Below are 20,126 nucleotides of genomic sequence, written 5' to 3' on the forward strand. Positions count from 1 at the left end.
GTTCAGCTTTGCCACCCCTTAACCTTGGAGAGACTGAGATGAGAGCTACCCCTAGGAGTTGTTTAATGTAGGGCACTTTCACTCCTGCAAGAAATTAATTGGGAATTTCTGTGTGTAGTAGGACAGGCACCTCTAGGAGGTACATGACGTGCAGGCACTGCTAACGCCGTAAATTCATGCACATACATACACAGATGCCCACTTGAGAAAACTTTATTTTTTAAACACTTGTGCCTGTCATTTCTCATACACTAGACTCCTGCCTCAAGCTCCTCTCCTGCTCAGCCTATACCCTCCAACATTTATCACTGGATTCCTAGAGTGGGTTTCCCTGGAAGGCACTTGCAAGATGCATAAAGGCCATAGGGCTACAGTGTCCTGCTTAGCCAATTTCAATGGGTTGTGGATGTTACCAATTTGATCGGTAGGTTTTCAAAAAACAGTTGTGAAACTGCAACCCCTAAACAGCAAAGCCTCCTCCCCTCTGTCTCTAACACATTCCTTACTGCATCTTTTTCAGACACTTGGTTTCTTGACAGCATTTACATAACCTGGCTGAAAACACTCCCACAGCCGATTAAATGCCTGCTATGAAATCCAAAGCTCTGATTAAAAGGATGGAGCTTTCCAGGACTGCAGTATTTGTGCAGATGGTTAATACTCATGGCTTGCTCTATACAGGAGAAAGTGGCATTTTCTTTACAAGTACATACAGACTGAGCTTTCCCATGGGAATTGCTTGTTTTGTTCAGATTATTATTTTAAAGCTATCATCAGATGTGATCACCCATTGGATTAGAGGATGCAAAAGGAGATGATCAGATAATCCCTGAGGCACAAAGCATTTTGAGTTGGATTTGAAGAGAGCGGTCACCTATGGTCAATTTGTTTAGCTCTGGGTGCTTCTCTCCTCTGTATCTTCCGGAAAATACTCGTGCCTAGTGGGTGTAGACCTTCAGAGATGTGGGTTGTTGTAGTAATTTGCTCAATGAGGTAGCCTCTGAGCTGGCTGATGGGACAACCCCTTGTCAAAAAAAAATACATGGTTAAAAGAGAAAGGTGCAAAAGTGAAGAGCAGGGAAATATCCAAATAGGCCTTCCAAAATCGTCAAGGTGTCCCCTTTTCAGCTGGTGCATAGAAATCTTTGGAAAAGAGAACTTCTGATCTGTGCCAGTCAGATGAGCCTAAAGATCTAGTCAGACTAAAATATTAAAAACAAATGAGGCACAATAACAATGAAGTCTCTGAAGATGGGGCTTTGTGCCATGGATCTTAGAACACAGACTTCAATTATGGAGGAGCGTTCCCTAGAATAGGGAAGTCCAATCTCATTCCTGTTATTTTCCCATCTTAGTGAACAAGCTTGCTCTGATTTTGGCTATTATGAGTGCTCTGCTGAGATACCCTGATCTCTTTGGGGTCCTGCAGTTGTTTAGCTTTTCCTGAAAACTGGAAAACATAACAGTAGCTAAACCCGTGGGCCTTTATATTTTTTTGATATGGAAGAAGAGGACCAAAGTGGAGGATTTTATTGCTGGCTGGAGGGGAAGTGGGATCAGCTCTCACTTTACTGGGATTTCACTGGCAGGCCACATAACATAAATAATGGCTAAGCACGAGCAAGAAGCAAAACCTTTGGCTTGTTGCTGGGGTTGTACTATTCATCTGGCCCTAGATCCGGTGCAGAAATATGGAGCTAAATCTATAACTGAGTTTATTGCAGTGTAGAAAAGTGCTAGATTGCAGAAACTTTGTCAATCAAATCTTTCTCAGCTAGACATTGCCTAATTCAGGATTTTAACCTTTTTCCAGAGTTTCTCTGTCAAAACCTCAGAAATTCCCAGTGTTTCTCAGGCAGGAACCAGCACATGAGGAAGTAATTAATGAGAGCATGAGGGAAAAAAAAAAAAGAATGTGCTGAATAGAGGCAAAACTGAGACTAAAAACCCTCATCCCACAGGCTGCTTCCTCAGCCCTCAAGATGCAGACAAAAGACATTCCAGCTCCTGAAAGGATGCTGAAACACTCAGCAACCCCCCAGGACATTTATGTAAAGAAGCAGTAGGACAGTAAGGCTGTCTGATGCACAGCATCTACGTATGGGAGGTGGAGCATCTCTTGAACTGAGGATATGTGAATCAGCAACAAGATTATCCCTGGTCCTACGTGCAAATGATCCACAGCAGACATAGGCTGCATGAAGCATCACATCAGCGCTAGTCTGGCTTTCAGAAAGAGCTGAGCAGTAAGTCTGGAATAATCAGTTAATTCATTAAGTATATAATGTTTTCTAGAAGCTGTACGCAGAGCCAGGACTGTTAGCCAAAGCATCTGATTTCCAGTAGGCTGAGTCTCACCCTTGTTCTGGCAGACACCTCGAACAACATACCAAATCCGCTTAGAACGCTTGAAAATAACCCCCAACATAAAAATCTTAGTTACTTTGGATAAATCAAAACCTTACAGGAATGCTGTGCCTCAGTTTTCCCATCTGCAAATTAGGGAGACAGGAATGCCATTCAACTGTTTCCCAGCAGTACTGTAAAGCTCATTTGATTAACATTTATAAAAGCATGCATGATTCTTGGAGAGGAATCGCTGGTGAAGAATTAATTGTTATGATTGTTGCTTATTCCCCAGATGCCTGAAATATGGAAGTTGGCAGCACTGCAGAGGAAGTATCCTTGTGAACTCAGATAAGAGATGAACCAACCTGACAGTCAGGCTGCTAGCACAGGCAGGATTCATTATAAAACCTGGGGGTCTTATGTAGTTGATTTAATCTCAGAACGCGGGCAAGGCTCCGGAAAGCTTCGTCTGTCCCATGAAGCACAGAACCATAGCATAGCTTGGGGCGGAAGGGACATTTAAAGGCCATCTAGTCCCCCTGCAATGAGCAGGGGCATCTTCAACCACATCAGGCTGCTCCAAGCCCCATCCAGCCTGGCCTTGGCTGTCCCCCAGGATGGGGAAGCAGGGCTCTTCCCTCCTGTCCCTGTCTGTGGACGATGCAGCTGCGCATCCCACACCCAGATAAAACAAGCTGGGCTCTGCCAGAAGAGAACAGCCCACCTCAGAGCAGCTGCTTTAGAGAGGCCAAGCTGCCTACAACACCTTAGAAAAGCCAAACTCATCTTACACCCTTCTCCTTGTACCAGCCTCATACCAGTACCAGCTCACATTTTCCCGAAGAGAAACCACTGCTCTGAAGAACTGTGAGATTTTAAAGAAATACCTTGAAGATGCTCTCGTTAATTGATACAGGTGCCCCTCATCTGTCTTAGCAACAGGTGGGAGCAGCGGGTTTGGGTTGGGTTGGGTTGGGGAAGGGAGGGGAAAACAAACACGTGGGAGAGGTTGGTGGCTCCAGCCTGCCGGGGAGGGGGGGTCGCACGGCCGGTGGTGCGGGCTCGGCTTGGCCCCCGGGAGCGCCCAGCCCCCCCGGGGCAGCGGGTATCCGGGCTGGGGGAGCCGGGGCACCCCGGGGCTCCGGTAGCGCGGCTCGGCCCTGCACCACCCCCGCCCGGATGCCGCCGCCGGTTTCCTGGCCCGTCTCCCGGCCCCGGGGCCGCTGCTTCCTCCCGGGAAAGCCGCGGGGAGGGGGCAGAAGGGCTTCTCCTCCCGACTGGTTATTTTTTCCGGTCGGTGCTCCAGAAGGGGGAGGTGGGAAGAGCCAAGCGCGGCGGTACCCCCTTCCCGCCCCCCCTGCGCTGCAGCACATGGGAAGCAAAAGTTTTCCTCCTCCTTCTCCACCTCCTCCACCTCCTTCTCGCTCCCCTCCGCCGGTTCCCCGCTTCCAGGCAGCCCCGAGCGAGCCGGCCCCGGGCTGGTGCCCCGCAGCGGGGGAAGGATGCTCCTGCCGGCCCCTCGGCTGCGGCTCCCGGGCACCGGCGCTGCGCCGAGCCGCTCGCCGGCGGGCGATGAGGAATAAACCGCTGCTGGAGCCGTTTCTGCTTCTCTGAAGGCTGGGAAGGAGCGGAGCCCAGACTTTGATCGCGTCTTGCCGAGGGATCTGCGAATTTGCTGAGGAAAGGGGCTATTGGGCAGAAATAATCAGATGCTTTAGCAACGGCGGCGAGGCAGCGCTGCATCGCTTTGCTCTGGCCCCACCATGGGCACCGGCATGTGTTCGAGGAGGCAGAAGGGGCTTCTGCAGACCGGCTTTTGCCTGGTGACTGTGGCATGTTTGGGCTCGGGAGTTTTCATGTACAACCACTTGCAGCAAAAGGTGCGGAATGCTGAAGCCCTGGCCCAGAAATACAAACAGCAGCAGGAGGCTCTGTCCGCCCAGCTCCAAGGTGAGTGACCTGCCCTGGGGGTGTCCACACATGCCCAACTCCCCTCTCTCCCAGGGGTACCCACTGAGGGCTTTGCCGCACGGCCCAGCAATGAGCAGGGTGCCTTTGTGGAGCAGCGTTCAGCTTTTGGCTTTCAAGAGCTCGAAGGAGCCGTCTTTGCCTCTTTCCTTCCCCCCCCTTTGCTGTCTAGAATTAAATAACCTTGAATCGGAATCGCTGCTCCCACGGCAGGGGGAACGGGGTGTGCTGGATTGGTGAGTTCAGCTGTGTCACGTCTATTCTTTTTCTTCTCCCTGTAGTTCCCTTCGGCCAAAAAGGCCAGTCCTGTGTCATTCTAAATGTGAAGCAGTAAAAATGCAAAGAGGACTTGGGCTGGTTGGGCAGGCTCGGAGATGTGGCTCTGCTCTCGAGCCTGTGGGAGCGGCTGTCTGGGAGTGAACAGAGAGGCGAGGGGTCCTTTAGTAAAGTTTGTTGTTATACCGTCTGCTGCCCATTGCCTTTGCAAGGAAACAAGTCAAGCATCTTCTTGAGAGATTGATCTGTGACTAGAAAAGGCTTGCCAGCTGGTTTGGGGCTGATGGATGCTGCAGTACATAGCTCCCTAAAAACGGGGAGGAGGAGGAAGAATTGGCTATTCTGAGTCCACTGAGCAGCACTTTTCCTCTGGCAAGAGGTGCCAGAAGACTGGAAGGCAAGCATAGTATGTGTATCCCCCTTGTTTGTCCTCCTTACATAAACATCAAGTGCACAAAAAATGACGTTTTAGCTCATGGGGAGATCTCAGTAGGGAAGGCTGAGGACACATTACTCCATTGCTGAACTCTTATCTTTGTCTAGTCTGTCGTTCCAGACTTACCATGCCTGCCAAAGCCATGTTTCCAGAACCTGCCACCAGACTTGGAGCCTCTAGAGGGATCTGCTGAGCTCCCTGTAGGGAGTTTTGGTGGGAATCCACTCTGGTAGCCAGCCATTGTGTGTGCAGTGCTGGAGGATGTGCTGGTTCTGGAGTGCCCGCAGAATGAGTTCGGTGTCGACAAAATGTTGTTTGCCAATGGTTCTAGTGACTCTTCTAGTGACTCAAGGTCAAGGGATGGATTTAACAATTTTTTTTTCTCTTTTAACAAGTGGGTTTAGATTATAGTGTTTACATTGAGAGCTCTTCCCCAGGCTAAAATCGAATGCGGGGTATCCGTGATGATCTCAGTTGACACATCCAGTGACATTGTTTCTGTAGCCTGTATTGCTGGGGAATTCTGCAGATCTGTGACTCAACATAAGTGCCCTCTGGCATTAAATCTTTCCTGGTGCCTTTGTGTGCAGTGTTGTGAAGCAAATAGAACATTGTACATATGCTTCTTGTGCCCAGGGCTGTGTGTTTCTACCTGTAAGCTGGGAAAGCGGAGCGTGGTATATGTGTTTTGTTTCTCAAGGAAACATGCTTTAAAAAAAGCAAACTTGTAAATTGATCTAGTGGATGGGTTCACTGCTTTTCTCTTACGTTTTGTTTCCATTTCTTCTTACTCTGTCACAAGGCAGGCAAACAGTTCCAGCTGCTGATGTGTTGCACAGTCCCAGCCGCAGTGATTTCCACCTGCATCCTGTGTTTCTGAGATGCGAAGATCAGCAGGGCAGAAGTTAGCCCACATTCCTGTCCCGTGTGTCACCATCTTTTGCTTCTCTTGGAGAGGGGCTGGTTCTTCAGAGAATAAGATGACAGTGGTAGCCTCAGGGAACCCCAGTTTTGGGAAGAGGAGGCTCAAAGCAAACAACTGAGACAGGCTCCTATTTTTTCCACCCAAGTATGTTTGAATGGCAGAGCTGCAGCCTGTTGCTGGGGTTTCTAACCCTCTGTCAGTCCTCCCATTCCTAAATACAGTTGTTGCCATGGCTACCCTTTTTATTTTGAGAAGACACTTACATGTCCAACAATTTTAACAAAGGCAAAGCTGCTTTTTGGATTTGGCTGGTGGGAGAAGCCTAGCAATTGGCAGACAGGAGCCGTGTTCATGGAAGTCGTAAAGTGCAGTGGTGTCTTGCACATACGGCTGTGAGCCTTGTGCGTTGTCGCCCTGTGGTGCTTTGGTGCTGAACCAAAAGGGTTCCAAAGTTGGGGCTTGGGGCTCTCTCCCTGCCCCTTTGCTGACCTGTTGCATGGATTTAATTGCCGTGTCTTCTGCATCTGATTTCTGTCTTCTCAGCTCTACAAAAGGAGGACATGTTACTCTGAGGTGGAATTTGGTCCTGTTTAACTAGCACTTCAGGTGTTTCCTTTCAGCTACCAAGAATTTCCTACCCTTCTTGCATCCCAGTACAATAGATCGTTGATGCTTCTGGTAGCCTCTGTAAATAAAGCTTGAAAGTGTCGGGCTGGGCCAAGAGTTGAGTAAAAGGGAAAAGGAAAGCAAGTGGAGGAGGGAGTGAAACTCTTGAAGCCAGCACTGCCTGTCCCATGTGCCGTCTTCTGCTGGCTGCACATGGGGAAACGGATTTCATCTACTTCAGTGCCGGCTTAATGGTTGGGCTTGATTATCCTAAAGGTCTTTTCCAACCTAAACAATTCTATGATTCTGCTCTCTTAAAATAAGAGCAAGGCAGCTGTGGATTTTGCTGTAGGGTAGGTAAAACACGGGTGAGAAGAAGAAAGGGGGAGGCAGTGTTGTGTGTGTGACCCTGTCCAACCTCTTGCCTGGTGGTTAATACCCCTTGTTCCACCCAGCACCTGCTGCTCCTGTGACCCACTAGATCCTCCTTTTACATTGTGGTTCAGCTGGAGACCAGGAGGAAAATCTGCTGGGCTTTTTCATCCCTCCATCTCTTCGGTTTCTGCTGGGTGGGAAGTATGTCTAAAAGTGCATGGAGACACCTTGCCAAATCCTGGGCTTTCCCTGTGAGCTGTGATTTGGAGGACACTGGTGCAGTGTCATGAGGCTCAGAGGGGATTAGAGACACGGTCTGGCAAGCTGTGACCTGGTGTGCCCCTCGGATGGATCTGTTCCACCGCAGCCCCCACCCCGACCTCGTGCCATGCCAAAGTAGGTAGCAGGTGGCTTTCAGCACAGCGTTGCTTTGCAGCCTCCCACTTCCCGTAGGTGTGTGCTGCGTACGTAGGAGCACGCTGCTGCCTGCAGGCTCGGAGCCAAGCTGGGGAGATCTTCCAGTCAGTTCACTAACTAACGGCACTCTCTGAACAGATGGGAAGGAAGGGTGCATTTACAGTACCATCCGCTTCTGCCTGACATTCCTGATGTGGCCAGACATCAAACCGGTGTCTGGGATGGAGAAATTTTCTCTGTCACAACTGCTGGTGCACAGTGGCTGAGGATGAGGACGCAGCATCCTGCCCTCACCGTTGGGTATCTTTTACCCTCTCTGTCTTTCCTTTGCCACCTCTCTGGGTCAGAGAGGGAGGTATGAGGAGTCTGGCTTTCGTTCTGCTCCCCTTGTCCCTTGTTCTGGATGATTCTTGAGCCTGAGTGACTGGTGCCATCGGTGATTAGTTGTGATGTGACGGGATGGAGACTGGCAGGAGTATCTGATGCCTCTAACAAGGAGAGCCACAGAGAAGAGAGCTTTTCAGTTAGTGTTGACTTCTGTGTGCCAAGAGCTGCTTGGAGCTGAGCGCCATGGGCAGTATGATGACTGTCTCCACAATATGTGCTGCTGGCATAGAAATGGTCTAACGAACCGTGCACCGTGCGTCGTTTTAGCAGAACCAGAGCAGCAGATCAGATGCCTCTGGTGCCCTGCCCCATGAAAGTGGGGAGCTAGCCCGCACTCGTGGCTTTCCCAGGCAGGGGCAAAATGAAACCGCTTGAACAGCAGGAGAGTAAAACCTGGGACCACTGGCGCGACCAGAATCACTCTGCCTTTGTGGATCTCTTAAACTGTCCCTGGCAGATGTTTAATCTTGGTACTCTGGGGTATATGAGGCAACCCCCTTCACACAATCCACCCTGTTTTCTGTCATCTCTTCAAATGAGAATGAGTCAGCGGAAGGCCTGGGCTGTTCTTCTTTCCCAAAGGCAAAGCACTGCGAGGGATTTCATTGTTTCAGCAGGTCAAATTCTGCGTTTTGGCTCCTTTGGCAGCAGGTGACAGTGCATTAGTGCTGAGTTCTGGCTGAATTCCAGCCTGGATTTAGACACTGACCACCCTCCATTCTCTCTTGTAATTGCAAATAGTTAAAGACTTCCTGGCTTCCCGTCCTCTGAAGCTACACAGTGCCGTTTTGCTCTGCCAAGTTGTTACTTTATTCCACCACAAAGATGAGTAGAGAGACTACTTTATGCAACACTTACTTGCTGCTTTGTGTAAAGCTGAGCCCACCTTTTCTGGGCTCTGGAGACCTGGGGGAACAGCAGGAGAGATTACAACTTTTTTTTTTTTTTTCTAGTCACTGGAGGTTACTTCAGCTTAACTTTCTTATAAAAAAAAAAAGTGTCAGGAGAGCCAGATTTTGTGTCCTAAATTTCTGAATAATGAGCCTATGATATAGAGCCATTCTTAAAGACTCATCTGCTTTGTGGTGCTTGGATTAGGATTTGTGGTTATGGGTGTCAGCACGAGCCTATTGCTCCAGATGCTTTCCTGTGCTGTAGTTTCCCATTTACTATGTGAGATCAAGGGCACCCAGTAGCTTGGGGTCATCTAAGCAGACCTTTTCTACATAAAAAAAACCAAAAAAACCCCAAAAACCCCCAGTTATTTACTTGCCTAGTCCTGTGCTGAGAGTGCTTGGCTTTCTGGGGGGTGAGGCTGTAGCTGTTCAGCTTGCCCCCTGCGGTACACCGTGCTCTTTGCCGTGCTGGGTGACGGAGCACAACCGTGCTGTCAGTGAGGCTGCTGGTCGCTGCCTCAGTTGCCCCAAGTTCTTCAGCTGCAGGGACCTGGAGAGGTGGGTAACCTGCTCATCTGGGGTGAGTTTCTAACCCTGGTCGTAGCCTCTGTTTTCTCTCAGTATACTTGGGTTACTAGAAAATGAAAGCCCTGCAGGAGGAACTCCAACATGGGGAATTCCTCCAAGCCCAGAGCCACTGAGGCAAACGCCTGGATGCTCAGAGTACGGGAAAGGGCATGGTAAAGCCTGGAATTGCTGGGCACCCCGAACAGCCCCAGCAGCTGTGACTTTTCATTGCTGGCGTGAAGCTCTCATCACATCAAAGACTTGTCCTCAGGAGCTCTGTTAGAGAAGACTGCAAGAAAGTGAGATGCTTGTGGCAGAAACTCGAGTGCCCAGAGCTCGCAAATCTTTTGGGAAGTGGCTGATGTTCTTCAGATGACAATTTCATTGAACGAGGCTTTTTAGCATGTAGTGAAGAAGCACTCAGTCTCTTGTGTGCTTAGCTGGGCTGGGGAAGCCATCAGGGTGACATCTGAGGAGTCTGTTGGGAAAAGTGTTTCTAAAAATAAAGCTGTCATGAAGTAGATGCTTGGACAGCTGCAGTGATGGGCTTGCTACTTACTGACGTGCTCAGCAGGGAAAAAATCCTTCCAGATTAAAACCAAATATTTCTGCTGTAATGGTTTGGCAAATACAGCAGTTTCCTCACTTCAGAGGAAAATATTAATGAAGTGGCCCAGCCCAGGCGAAGCATCTTCACCACTGGGATGTCTGTCTTTTCTAACTAGGGAAGGTAACAAGGAGAAGGAAGGAGATAGCATGGCCAGTGACAATAGGAATTCTTGACCTAGGACCACCGGCCCTTCCTGCTCCCTGAGGGAGGTCAAAAGTGACAGACAGAATTAGGTGAGTGAGGGGACACAGCTTGGATGTGAATGTGTGCCTGGGGAAGGGCTGCTCAGCCTGCGGTGGGACTCAGCTTGACACAGGATAAACCCAGCCTAAAACATAGTCCTTGTACCTGCGGTGTCTAAAACCAGCATACTCCGGGAGAAGCCAGCTTGTCTGTCTTGTCCTGCTGAAGCCTTGATTTCATACAGGAAGGGTTGCTGTCTGTAGGCACTGAAGCTGCTCCACAGGGGACAATGGGATACTGGGGTGTTTGGATTCGGTTTGTGTCTTGAAGCCGGAGCCTCAGCTCCAGCTGCCCTCAGTACGTAGGCTGCTTGCCTACCTAGCTAGCTGGGGCAGTGCCCCTAGAAGGCTCAGGAAGTGCTTGTGCTACAGTTGGAACTCTCAGGATTCAACAGTTTACCATGCCTGGCTTCGTTTATCACCTCTTCTTTCCCCGCGATTCGCTCAGGCACTCGGCTGTTGCTGGAGATCACTAAATATTAACAGATCCACTGCTGCAAACCAAAGCATTGCAAAAATCCCAAGCTTGGACCTAGCCAATGTCATGAGCTTGGCTTAAAAATCATGGGGTTAAACCATGTGGACGTTCTTCTGTGTGGAAAAGGCATTTCCAGGTGGTAAGAAAGCCACCAGTCGTTGTGAGGGTCCTGAGACTCGCATTTGTTGTGATCCAACAGAAAGGAAATATGCAACAGTGAAGCAGGCTTTTAAAGAAGCTGGATAAAATTAGACTGTCCTCTCAGATCTGCCCTGCACGAAGTTGCAGGGGGCTGCGGCTCGTGAAGGTGAGGAATGCTTCCCTTGAATGCCCAGCTTTGATGAAAAAGCTCTTGCAGAATGGTCATGGCAGCAGTGCTTTGCCGCCTGGTGAAATTACAGTCTTCTGTGCATTTAGTGTATTTAGGGGACCTGCTGTGAGGAAGACGCAGTCGAAAAATGCAAGGAATAGTTGCCAGTTTGCAATGCAGAAGGAAGAGGTGAGGCCCAGGGAGGCGGTGGGTGCTGTGGAGTTCTGAAGAACCAGGTGGCTTGAATTCCCTGCCTGGAGAAAGAGGTGGGGCAGCAGGGAAGTGCTTTTCTTTGGGTGGGTTTTTGTTTGTTTTCCTTCAGGGGCTACAGAGGTGTCAGACTTGCAGAGGGTAGAGCAAGAAAGGACTCTTCTGATCACAAGGTTGATCCTTGTATAGTCCCTACCTCAGCCTTGCAGTTCCTGGATGATCCTTAGTATCGTTTAGAAAAATGTCCTAGCCTGGTTTTTAGGATGCCAGACCTGCCTGTGAGTTCTTCTCTTCATATCTATTGAGAGCGACGCCTGCACTACCACAGATTTGGTGCCACTGATGGTCAACACGGTAAAACATTAGCTATACGTATGGACGGTTTGTGTCTCTTAAGTCCCCAGATTGGGGTGCCTGCTCCCTGCTAATGTGGGATACGCGCTGCCTTTGCCACTCCCGTACGACCTGAGCGGGGCTGGAGTCCCTATAGATTCACTTGCAGTGAGAGCACGAGTCACTTGGAGTTCTTGGCTTGGCAAGATTTCCCCAAGGAATGGGTTAGCACTTGTTTTATGTGTGCAAATATCATCCCGCCTGGTTTTCCTGGAAACTGTGCATCGTAGCATGACTTGCCCCCAAAGATTTTTGGCTCTGGAGGCAAGTTTCTCTTCTTGCCCTTCCCCTTGGAATTGCCACCCAGCACCATTCTGGATGTGCAGAGGGGATGGAGGAGCTTGTTGTGGCTGGATGCTGTGACTCAGGGAAAGCTTTTTGTTAGCATTCAGACATCAACGTGGATTAAAATCACCATCCATCAGGAAGCTTCTCTGGCACTTCCATTTGTCATGTGGCTGCTGTACAAAGCAGCCTCATCCCTCTCTCCTGTCTCAGCTCCCATGCAGAGTACTGATGCTCTTTTTTGTGTAATGGGAGCGGCAGCTGCTTTTTCTTAGTGGCCTGAAGACCAGTTTATAGTTGGGTTGTGGAAGGGGAGAGAATGTCTCCCCTGCATGCTGCTGCTGCCTTTGCAGAACGGATGACCTGGAAGGCTCTGGTTCTCTTGAGCCTGGTAATGGATTTGGCCCACAAATACACGGCTTAGCCCCTAAAGCTGGTTCTTGGGCTTCACAGCTGACTCCAAAGCAAAACCCAAGCACAAATACTCGGGGGATGAGAGGCTGCTGTGTTATATCAGGAATATCTGTTGTCTTTAGTCCAGCTGTCCCCACCCAGCTCCAGACCTCACCTGTTCAGAGCAGACAAAAGTGCTAACAGCTGGTAGCTGGAACCCTTTTGCAGGTGAGGACACCAGGTATCTGCATGTATTTCAGGACTGTTGGTTTGTTTGGTCTGGATTTTACATGTGAGCTGCTGTGGGCTTAAGCCTAGAAACCCAGAGGGTGCAGGTCATTCAAAGCAGGAACGGCTCTCTTGTCTACGTTGGCTCTCTCGGGCACTTGCTGGCCCAGTCCACGGCAGGATTTGAGGTCCGCATGTCCCTGGCTGTGTGACCTGCAAGAGGCTTGTTCTGGGGAGAAGAATACATAAGAAGAAATTTCAGGGGTTACCTCATGCTCTCCTTCTTTGTTTCCCCAGTTGTGTATGAGCACAGATCCCGGCTAGAAAGATCCTTGCAGAAGGAGCGAGGGGAGCACAAGAAGACGAAGGAAGGTGAGTCTCTTGCACAGGTGACGTAGCAGTGGCCAGCCAACCCTCCAGCTGTCTTGTGGGGAGATGTGTGTGTTGTACCCAAAGCATTTGCTGCCTTCAGGGCCACGTGTGGATGTTGCTGAATGCCCCCAGCTGAGATTCACCCCTGGTTTGTACCTGGAGAATAGTTTAACTGACTTGTCCATTGCCCATGGGCAAAAGGTGCTGGGAGGTGGGTTCTGTTATCTCATATTCCTATCCATGTCCTCAGTGTAATCTGTGAGTAACAGCGCCCATGATGTGGTGTTTGAGCACTGTGAGTAGTAGTTAAACCTGGCACTAGACTGTGCTTTATTCTTGGGAAGATCTAAACTTTCTGAGAAAAGTGATCTGAAGATGCTGAGCTCTGTAAGTGCTTAATAACATTGGCATCACTGTGCTCCATGATACACGGACAATACAGACTGTCAGATCCTTTAAAGCTGATGTACAAAAGTAGATATACACATGCAGGATATCTTAAGACCGTGAAATACAACGGGAAGTAGAAAGCTGAACAGAGTAGCTCACATACCTTGCAGTGGAGTAGTGTGCTTGGATGTCAGGCCCCTTTGCACCTCATTGTTGTTGACAATTAATTGCTTGGGTTTTATCTTCAAAACTGGTATGTGGAGTACCATAACTACTCCTTACTCCTACCTGGACTGTGTTTCTGGGAATGCTGACATACAGCATCCAGGTTTGGCTGTAGCTCTGTGGCTACATAGCTAAGGGGGAAGCTGCCTTTCTGCCACCTCGTTCATTTATTTGGTGGGACCAAGTGCAAAAATAAAGCATCCTAATAAACATTATTTTGTCATGGGACCTTCCCGTTTTTAAGGAGGTGGTGCAGATGAGATCAGCAGATGAGTTCCTTTTAGTCCCGCAGAAGCTTTGACTTCTCTTTTCCAGAGTCATCTATTTCAGAGCACCCCAGATCCTCACACTGCTTCAGCATCGTCAAAATGTAGCCGTTTGCGTGCTGAAGTAGGAAGTCACCAATGCAGTTGCCTATGGAATGGGAAAGGAAGGACATTTGGGCCAGTCTGGATGTGTGGACAGCTCTCACAGAAAATAGTACCATCTTTCTGGGGGCGCTGAGTGGAGTCTTCCAGCAGCATCTACATTCCAGCTCGTTGGGTTGCAGCCTTTTGCTCAGCAAGGGGCTGATTTCCTTCCTCCCTCCCCCCACTGAAATACAAAACAGATCCGTGTTAAATTCTAGCTCATTAAATTGTCTTCTCTTCTTCCATTTCTAGATTTTTTAGTGTATAAGTTAGAAGCTCAGGAAGCTCTCAACAAGGAGAAGGTATGTCTGGTTTATTCCTCAGCATGTGTGTGTGTAATCCTGGCAAAGATTTTTCTGGTACCACAGCAGTCCTGAGGCCAGTGCTGCTGTCTGGAAGGCATGAAAGACTCCGAGTGTGCATGGTACAAGATGAACTTTGGCTGACTCCACCTTGCAAGGCTGTTGGTGTGTGAGAATTTACTTCATTTTAGGGAAAGACACAGCACTAGACCCATTGTGCCTCCTCTCCCATGTGTGATAACGGAGTAGATGACTTGATAGAGCTCCTGGTGTAGCAGGGAGTCCTGTGCTGCAGCCTGAAAAGAGAATTGCTGTTTCACGGGACAGAAGAGTCCTGGAGAAACTGAAGGCACGCCAGGGAACATAGAGAAGAAAAGCCATGGGGGTGTTGGGGAAAGCATATCCATTGTTTTCTGTCTCCAGGGATTGGCAAATGATTTCCACTCGCCTGTGGACTTCTTGTTTGGCAGGGAAAAGGGCTCTTAGTGAGGGTTAGGGAGAAACGCATCCCTGGGTTACAGCCTGTCCCGTTCACCTGAGGGTCTAAGGCTGGCTTTATTCCTGCCTCAAAGCATCTGCTGATGAGATGCTGGAGAAGAAGAACTGCTTTTAGCCTGCTCTTCTGTGGGTGATGTCATCCTGGTACAGAAAGAAACTCAGGGATGGATATGTGAATAGTCTAATGGCTGGGCAACTCTCTTGTAATTTGTGCTCATTTTCTGGTAGTATTTCATGCCATATTGAGTATTTAGTGTGTAAGTTAAGTTGTAGGTGGTAGTGGAAATCTCTGTATGGTGGTTAGTTTGCACTTCCACAGTGCTGCTTAGTGTCTCAGCCATGTTGCTTTAAGCTACCCAAACCCACATCCCAGCAGATGTTTGTAAAACTGGAATGGGAAAAGCTGCAGCATGTCCCCTCTCAGGTGCTGCCGCTGCTGCTGGGGGGACTTGGCCTTTGAGCAGAGGTGGCTGGTGGCTTTCACACCTGCAGTGTGGGGATGCTGGTGCCACAGCGAAGAGCGGTACCCTGGGGACAATGGGGAAACCATCACCCTTAGCGAGGCAGGAGCAGATCTGCTAAACTGGTACAGACCCCTCTGCAGGCACATGTAAACAGCTCTCTGCTGCTGGTTCGTGTAGGTTGAGCTTAGTTTGGGAGTTGCACTGTTACAAGAGTTTGCTTTAGGCTTAGTCAAATGCTTAGCAATCATTTTTTTGTTAAATGGTGAGATTTTTGTGTGTAGGCGAAAGCCTTAGCTCTGGTGCTGTCTGCCTCCCCCTCAGCTGCTGCAAAGAGTGCTCAGCCTGCTTGGGGGGGGGGGGGGGGGGGGGGTTGCTGTGCAAAGCTGTTTCACCACTGGGCCTGTCCTAGATAAAGAACTGGAGACTGGGGTAAAATACTCTGCATGCGAGTCAAGAGAGGGCAATTAATTAGCTGGTGGCTGGGTTGTTTAGCGAGCGTTCTCCAGCCATGTCAGGCTGCACGTTCTGCTGGTCACCTTGCTGGGCTTGTCCCCAGTCACCGTGTGCGAAGGGGCAGCGGGAACTTGCTGGTGGTGCAGTGGCCGGACAGGTGCTGGCGTGTGTGTCTCCCTGCCTTAGGGTTTTTTGGGTTCTAATGGCACTGTTGAATTTTTTTATTATTTTTTCTTTCCAGCAAGATTCTATGAACAGATACGGGGCCCTCAGTTCCCAGCACAAGATACTGAAGGTAAGAGAGGAGTCTGCTTTCACGTACTCACCGTCTGCTGCGTGTTAAAGAACGCTCCCTGGAAGGAGAGTCGGTGCTTTCGCTTCCCAGAGATGCCTAGGAGAGACCAAGGGTTGCCAGCAGCTAGTGCCAGCAGAGAGGAAGGAGACCACACAGGGGTGTTGATCTACATCCCTTCCCAACTATTCAGGTTCATGGGAGTTTCCTATTTATTCTGTTGGGCTTTGTATCAGATTACAGCCTTCACCTATATCTCATGTCAACGGCAGTCTTTGTGCAGTTTATCGCACAGGAGTTCTGTTGTTCAGCGTGTTCTTTTCTGGGTCTCTTAGTGTCAAAATGGGTCTATTCATTGTAGCTTGCTCTTTGGGCTGATACAAGGGATTCCAGTCCATGTGAGAGGCTGGGGGAGGGGGGCTGCTTATAGCATTTTGTAGTTTATCACACGCTGCACCTGAAGCATATCTCAATGTTCCATTAGAGCACTGCAACTACGGCTGGTGATGGTGTGGGGATTTTTAAATGTTTTTAGTTAGAGCACTGGCAGTGAAATGGTAATTAAATTCTGGGATGCAGAAAGAGGGCTAGGTTCCAGCAGCCCTTAGCACCGCTGGGTTGTGTTTCCTGAGCAGAGCTGGACCTCCAGCTGCCTGGCTTTTGGATTCAAAGTTTGGGAAAAGGGAAGTACAGTTCTGTCTCTTGGGTATTATCCAGCACTGTGGATTCTGGGAGCACTGCAATAGTAACGTTCCTCTTCATAGCAACTGCAGGCTGAGCAGAATGCTCCGGCTTGCTTGTCTCAAGGGGACAGTGAGAGCATTTCGTCCTGGCTCACTTTCTCTTGCTTCCTTTTACTGGAGGGGGAATCATCATCTATTTTTTTTAACTACATTTACAGCTGCTGAAAGACAGGCCAGCCCTTAGGACTGCAGTGTGGTAATTTTAGCTTTCCCCCACCCCAAACCAGTATTCAGCTCAACTTCTAGCTAATATGAGACTATGAGTAATGCTTCTGTTACTAAAGCACAGGTGACAAATGCTTCCCACCAGTACTATCTTCCTCAGGAGGAAGATTTCTGCCGGCAATACCATTACCTGGGACGTGGACATGTAATTCTGAACAGAAGCAACTAACTCCGTTAAGCTGGAGGGACCAAACATGACCAAAGACTTCCATGAAGCCACATCAGCATAGCTGGCGTTGGTGGTTCTGGCCACTGCTGTCATTCTGATCTGTACTGAAGTTGTCTATGACTAACATCTGCAGCTGGCACGCCAGCCTCAAAGGGGCGAGGGGCTCGACTTCGTGCAAAAACAGCAGCTGCAGTAGTTGCCTGTGTCTGGATTCCTGCTGGGGCCAGACTTTGTCTTAACAATTCCTTTCATCCTCTCGAGTGGAGATTAAAATCTTTTTGTTAACATCATTCTGCAGAATGCATCCTAGCATTCACTGCAGTAAGCAGGCAGGCAAGGAGGCCGGTGGCTTTAAACAAAAGATTTTTGACTTGGCTTCCTGAAACTGCTGGAACCTGGAAACTTGCAATGAGGTGTGCCCTTCCTTTGCTCATGGGCCAAGCACCCAGTGGCTGATTCCATTTGGTTCGATGCTCTCTACAAAGCTGCTTTCTAAATTGTGGCAGAAATACAGGCATTTGAGGCACTCTTAATTTCTTCTTTCTCTTCGCCTACCCATTTCCCGAGAGACCTCAGTGAGACAGAGCTGCTGCATCTGAGGCACCGCATGTTGTCTGGACAGCAAAGGGAAGGTGGGATGGCAGGACTTGCTGGCCCAAATTCATACAGTTGAGTTGAAGGACTCCTGATTTTTGAAAGATTAGCTGATGTCCTGAATGACATGATTTCCCCATACTGCAGCGTTGGGCAAGGCGGGCAGGGGCACAGTGAAATGCTGTGGCAGCGTGGTCTGTTTCCCTCACCCCCAGCTGCGCTGGTACATGATTTGCACAACACTCATGCGCTGCATCTTGCAGTTTCTGCTTGACAGAGTGAAGCAGTGTATCTGTGAGGTGGAGAAGAGAACTGACATCCAGTTGGATGGGCAGCTCTGGGCATGAGAGGTTCCTGGCTTCCTCAGGACTGCCAGCATATACCCAGCTTTGGCAGAACTGGGGGGATGAAGAATGCTCTGCTTACAGTTAAGTTGCTCCTCTGAAAAATAATCACAAGTAGCATGTTCCAGACCTCCTGTCCTCCAAGTGCAATAAAACAGCATCTTTAGATTCCTCCTAAAGTTTGTGTACGTTGGTCACCGCCATCCTTACAAACCAGCTGAGAGTGAGGATGCTCTGGGTGCTTAATGAGCTGGACTGGGCCGCAGGTGCTTTGTGTGACCTTGGTCAAGGCACTTATCTCTCTCGTCAGCTTCCTGCTGCCATCAAAGGATGGATATTCCCTTCCTTCTTCCTGACCGAGCAGTCTGGGGACAGGCATTATGCACATCACCTGCCAGACAGAATATGGGCTAGAAATTAATTGACCTGAGCTAACGAGGGCTTAAAATTCCTTGAATTGCTTGGAGTTTCTTGTTAAAATCAATTCTTCCTTGCTAATGGTGGTGGCTTCTGAGGTGTTTAACATCAAAATGATTTTAGGGATGTGGTTCCTCTGCAGTGCTTTCTGCCCGTGGCTCTGATGAGGACTGCAAGTATACCTGATGTCATTAAAAGATTCCTGCTTTGGCTTTCATTCTTTTCATTTTGTGATCTAATTAACCTGATATAGTGGTGTCTCTTCTTTCTTCTGTCTCTGGGACCCCTCCATACCGATAGCTTTTTCCTCTGCATCGGATGTATTTTTAGAGCACAGTTATTTCTCTCCTTTTAGCGGAGGATAATTGCTTCAGGGAAGAATGCCTGGGCCACCGATGCTTTGTTTTACTGGGGACAGATGCAATGACAGATAGCATTTAGAGGTTTGGGTTTTTAAAACAGATGATGGTTGGGGTTTTTTTACAGGAAGGGTGATTGAAATCTCTGCCCGAGTCCTGAAGAGCTATTGTGTGGAAGGGCCAGGGTTCACCTGTGAGCCAATCAATCTGCATACATAATTGGTGTTGACAAACTGAATGTGGAAGGACTCTCTAGGTTACCATGGGAACAAAAAAGGAGGTGAATTCTGGTTCAGTGGGTCTGAGCAAAAGGATGTCTCAGCACGTTTTGTTCTTGTGGCCTGCGAGAGGGGAGGGGAGAAGAGAACAGCTCTTCAACCCACTTCTGTCTGGTGGATTCTCGGCCTGCTTGAAATAGTCTGTGGCCTTGTGAGAGCCTTGTTATCCCACCGTCTTATCCCACGTCACTCTGGGGAATGCGGGCGCTCTCTAGTTTCACTACGTGAGAGGCTGTGGTATCCTCGTGGAGGGGTCTCCCTCCTGTTCTGGCAGCTTGGCGCGGTGGGTGGGGGAGCAGCCAGGCTGTCGGGAAGCAAACCAAGCAGAGAGAACCTGCGTGTTCAGGTGTCTGTGCATCCTAAGGGACTAGCCATACCTGCACACGGAAAGGCAGCGGGACTCAGACCTTAGCCCTACTTCAAGGTGAATTACTGCTGTACTGCAACGCGCAGACCGATGCCCCGTGGAAGCTATCCCTGCAGGTAACGTCCTGCAGCATGTCTGGGGCTCTGGAAATGACCTTGGATTTGTGCAGCATACCACAGGCATTTGGTTGGATATCAGCAAATATTATAGTTTGAATTGCTCTCAGAGCACGGTGTGCAGGGAAGTTGGGAAGGCATAGGAGTATTTCTTGGCTGTGTCTCAGAGTCTCCATCTCTTTTGCAGGCAGGAGTGGCCTTGTCACCGTGTTCTGCTTCCATTTTAGTGGCTTCCAAGGAGACCTCCAAAACTTCTTCACAAGGCAGAGTCCTTTCTGTCATTTTGCATCCCTCTTGAACCACTGAACACAAAGAATATTTTATTGTATCTGGGATTTCTAGCTACCTTACTGGAGGAATGAACATCTTTTCTGCCTCCCCAAGCAACTTATTAAAAAAGAGGCACTTGAGCAGCACTTGGCAATAGCTAAATTACTCTTCTTTTCCTTGTATCGACTCTTTGTCACTTCTTTTCATATTCAGAACCAGCATGAAGATGTCAAGAAGCAGCTGCTTGACCTGCAGCTGCAGCACAACAGCTTGAAACTGGAACATCGTAAGACGCTGGAGACCCATAGTCAGAAATATGCCCAGCTGCAGCAGGAGAAGGACAATGAAGTCGCAAATTTACAGGGTGAGTGTGATGGAGAGCTGAGAAAGCACCAGGCAGAGAAAGGACTACTGAAGAACAGCGTTCAGGAGAGGACAGTGTTTCTTCTACAGGTCCCCAAAAGGTCTGCAAATGCTGTAGGAACTG

The 20,126-nt window shown here is 49.1% G+C and overlaps 1 protein-coding gene across 2 annotated transcripts in view; it reads left to right on the forward strand.

The window, feature by feature from the left end:
• The first annotated feature begins 3,753 nt into the window (after positions 1-3,753).
• Positions 3,754-20,126, forward strand: part of LOC119144455 (Golgi integral membrane protein 4-like) — a 42,145-nt gene continuing 25,772 nt past the window's right edge. The window contains exons 1-5 of one of the 2 annotated variants that reach the window (XM_037379916.1): positions 3,754-4,299; positions 12,649-12,723; positions 14,001-14,050; positions 15,707-15,760; positions 19,853-20,003. In XM_037379916.1, the coding sequence (XP_037235813.1) occupies positions 4,113-4,299; positions 12,649-12,723; positions 14,001-14,050; positions 15,707-15,760; positions 19,853-20,003 (517 nt within the window). In that variant the 5' untranslated portion in view covers positions 3,754-4,112. The remainder of the gene's footprint in view (positions 4,300-12,648; positions 12,724-14,000; positions 14,051-15,706; positions 15,761-19,852; positions 20,004-20,126) is intronic. The other variant, XM_037379915.1, reaches the window with a different exon arrangement.

The sequence above is a fragment of the Falco rusticolus genome, chromosome 3, assembly GCF_015220075.1.
Source record: "Falco rusticolus isolate bFalRus1 chromosome 3, bFalRus1.pri, whole genome shotgun sequence".
NCBI classification, from domain to species: domain Eukaryota; kingdom Metazoa; phylum Chordata; class Aves; order Falconiformes; family Falconidae; genus Falco; species Falco rusticolus.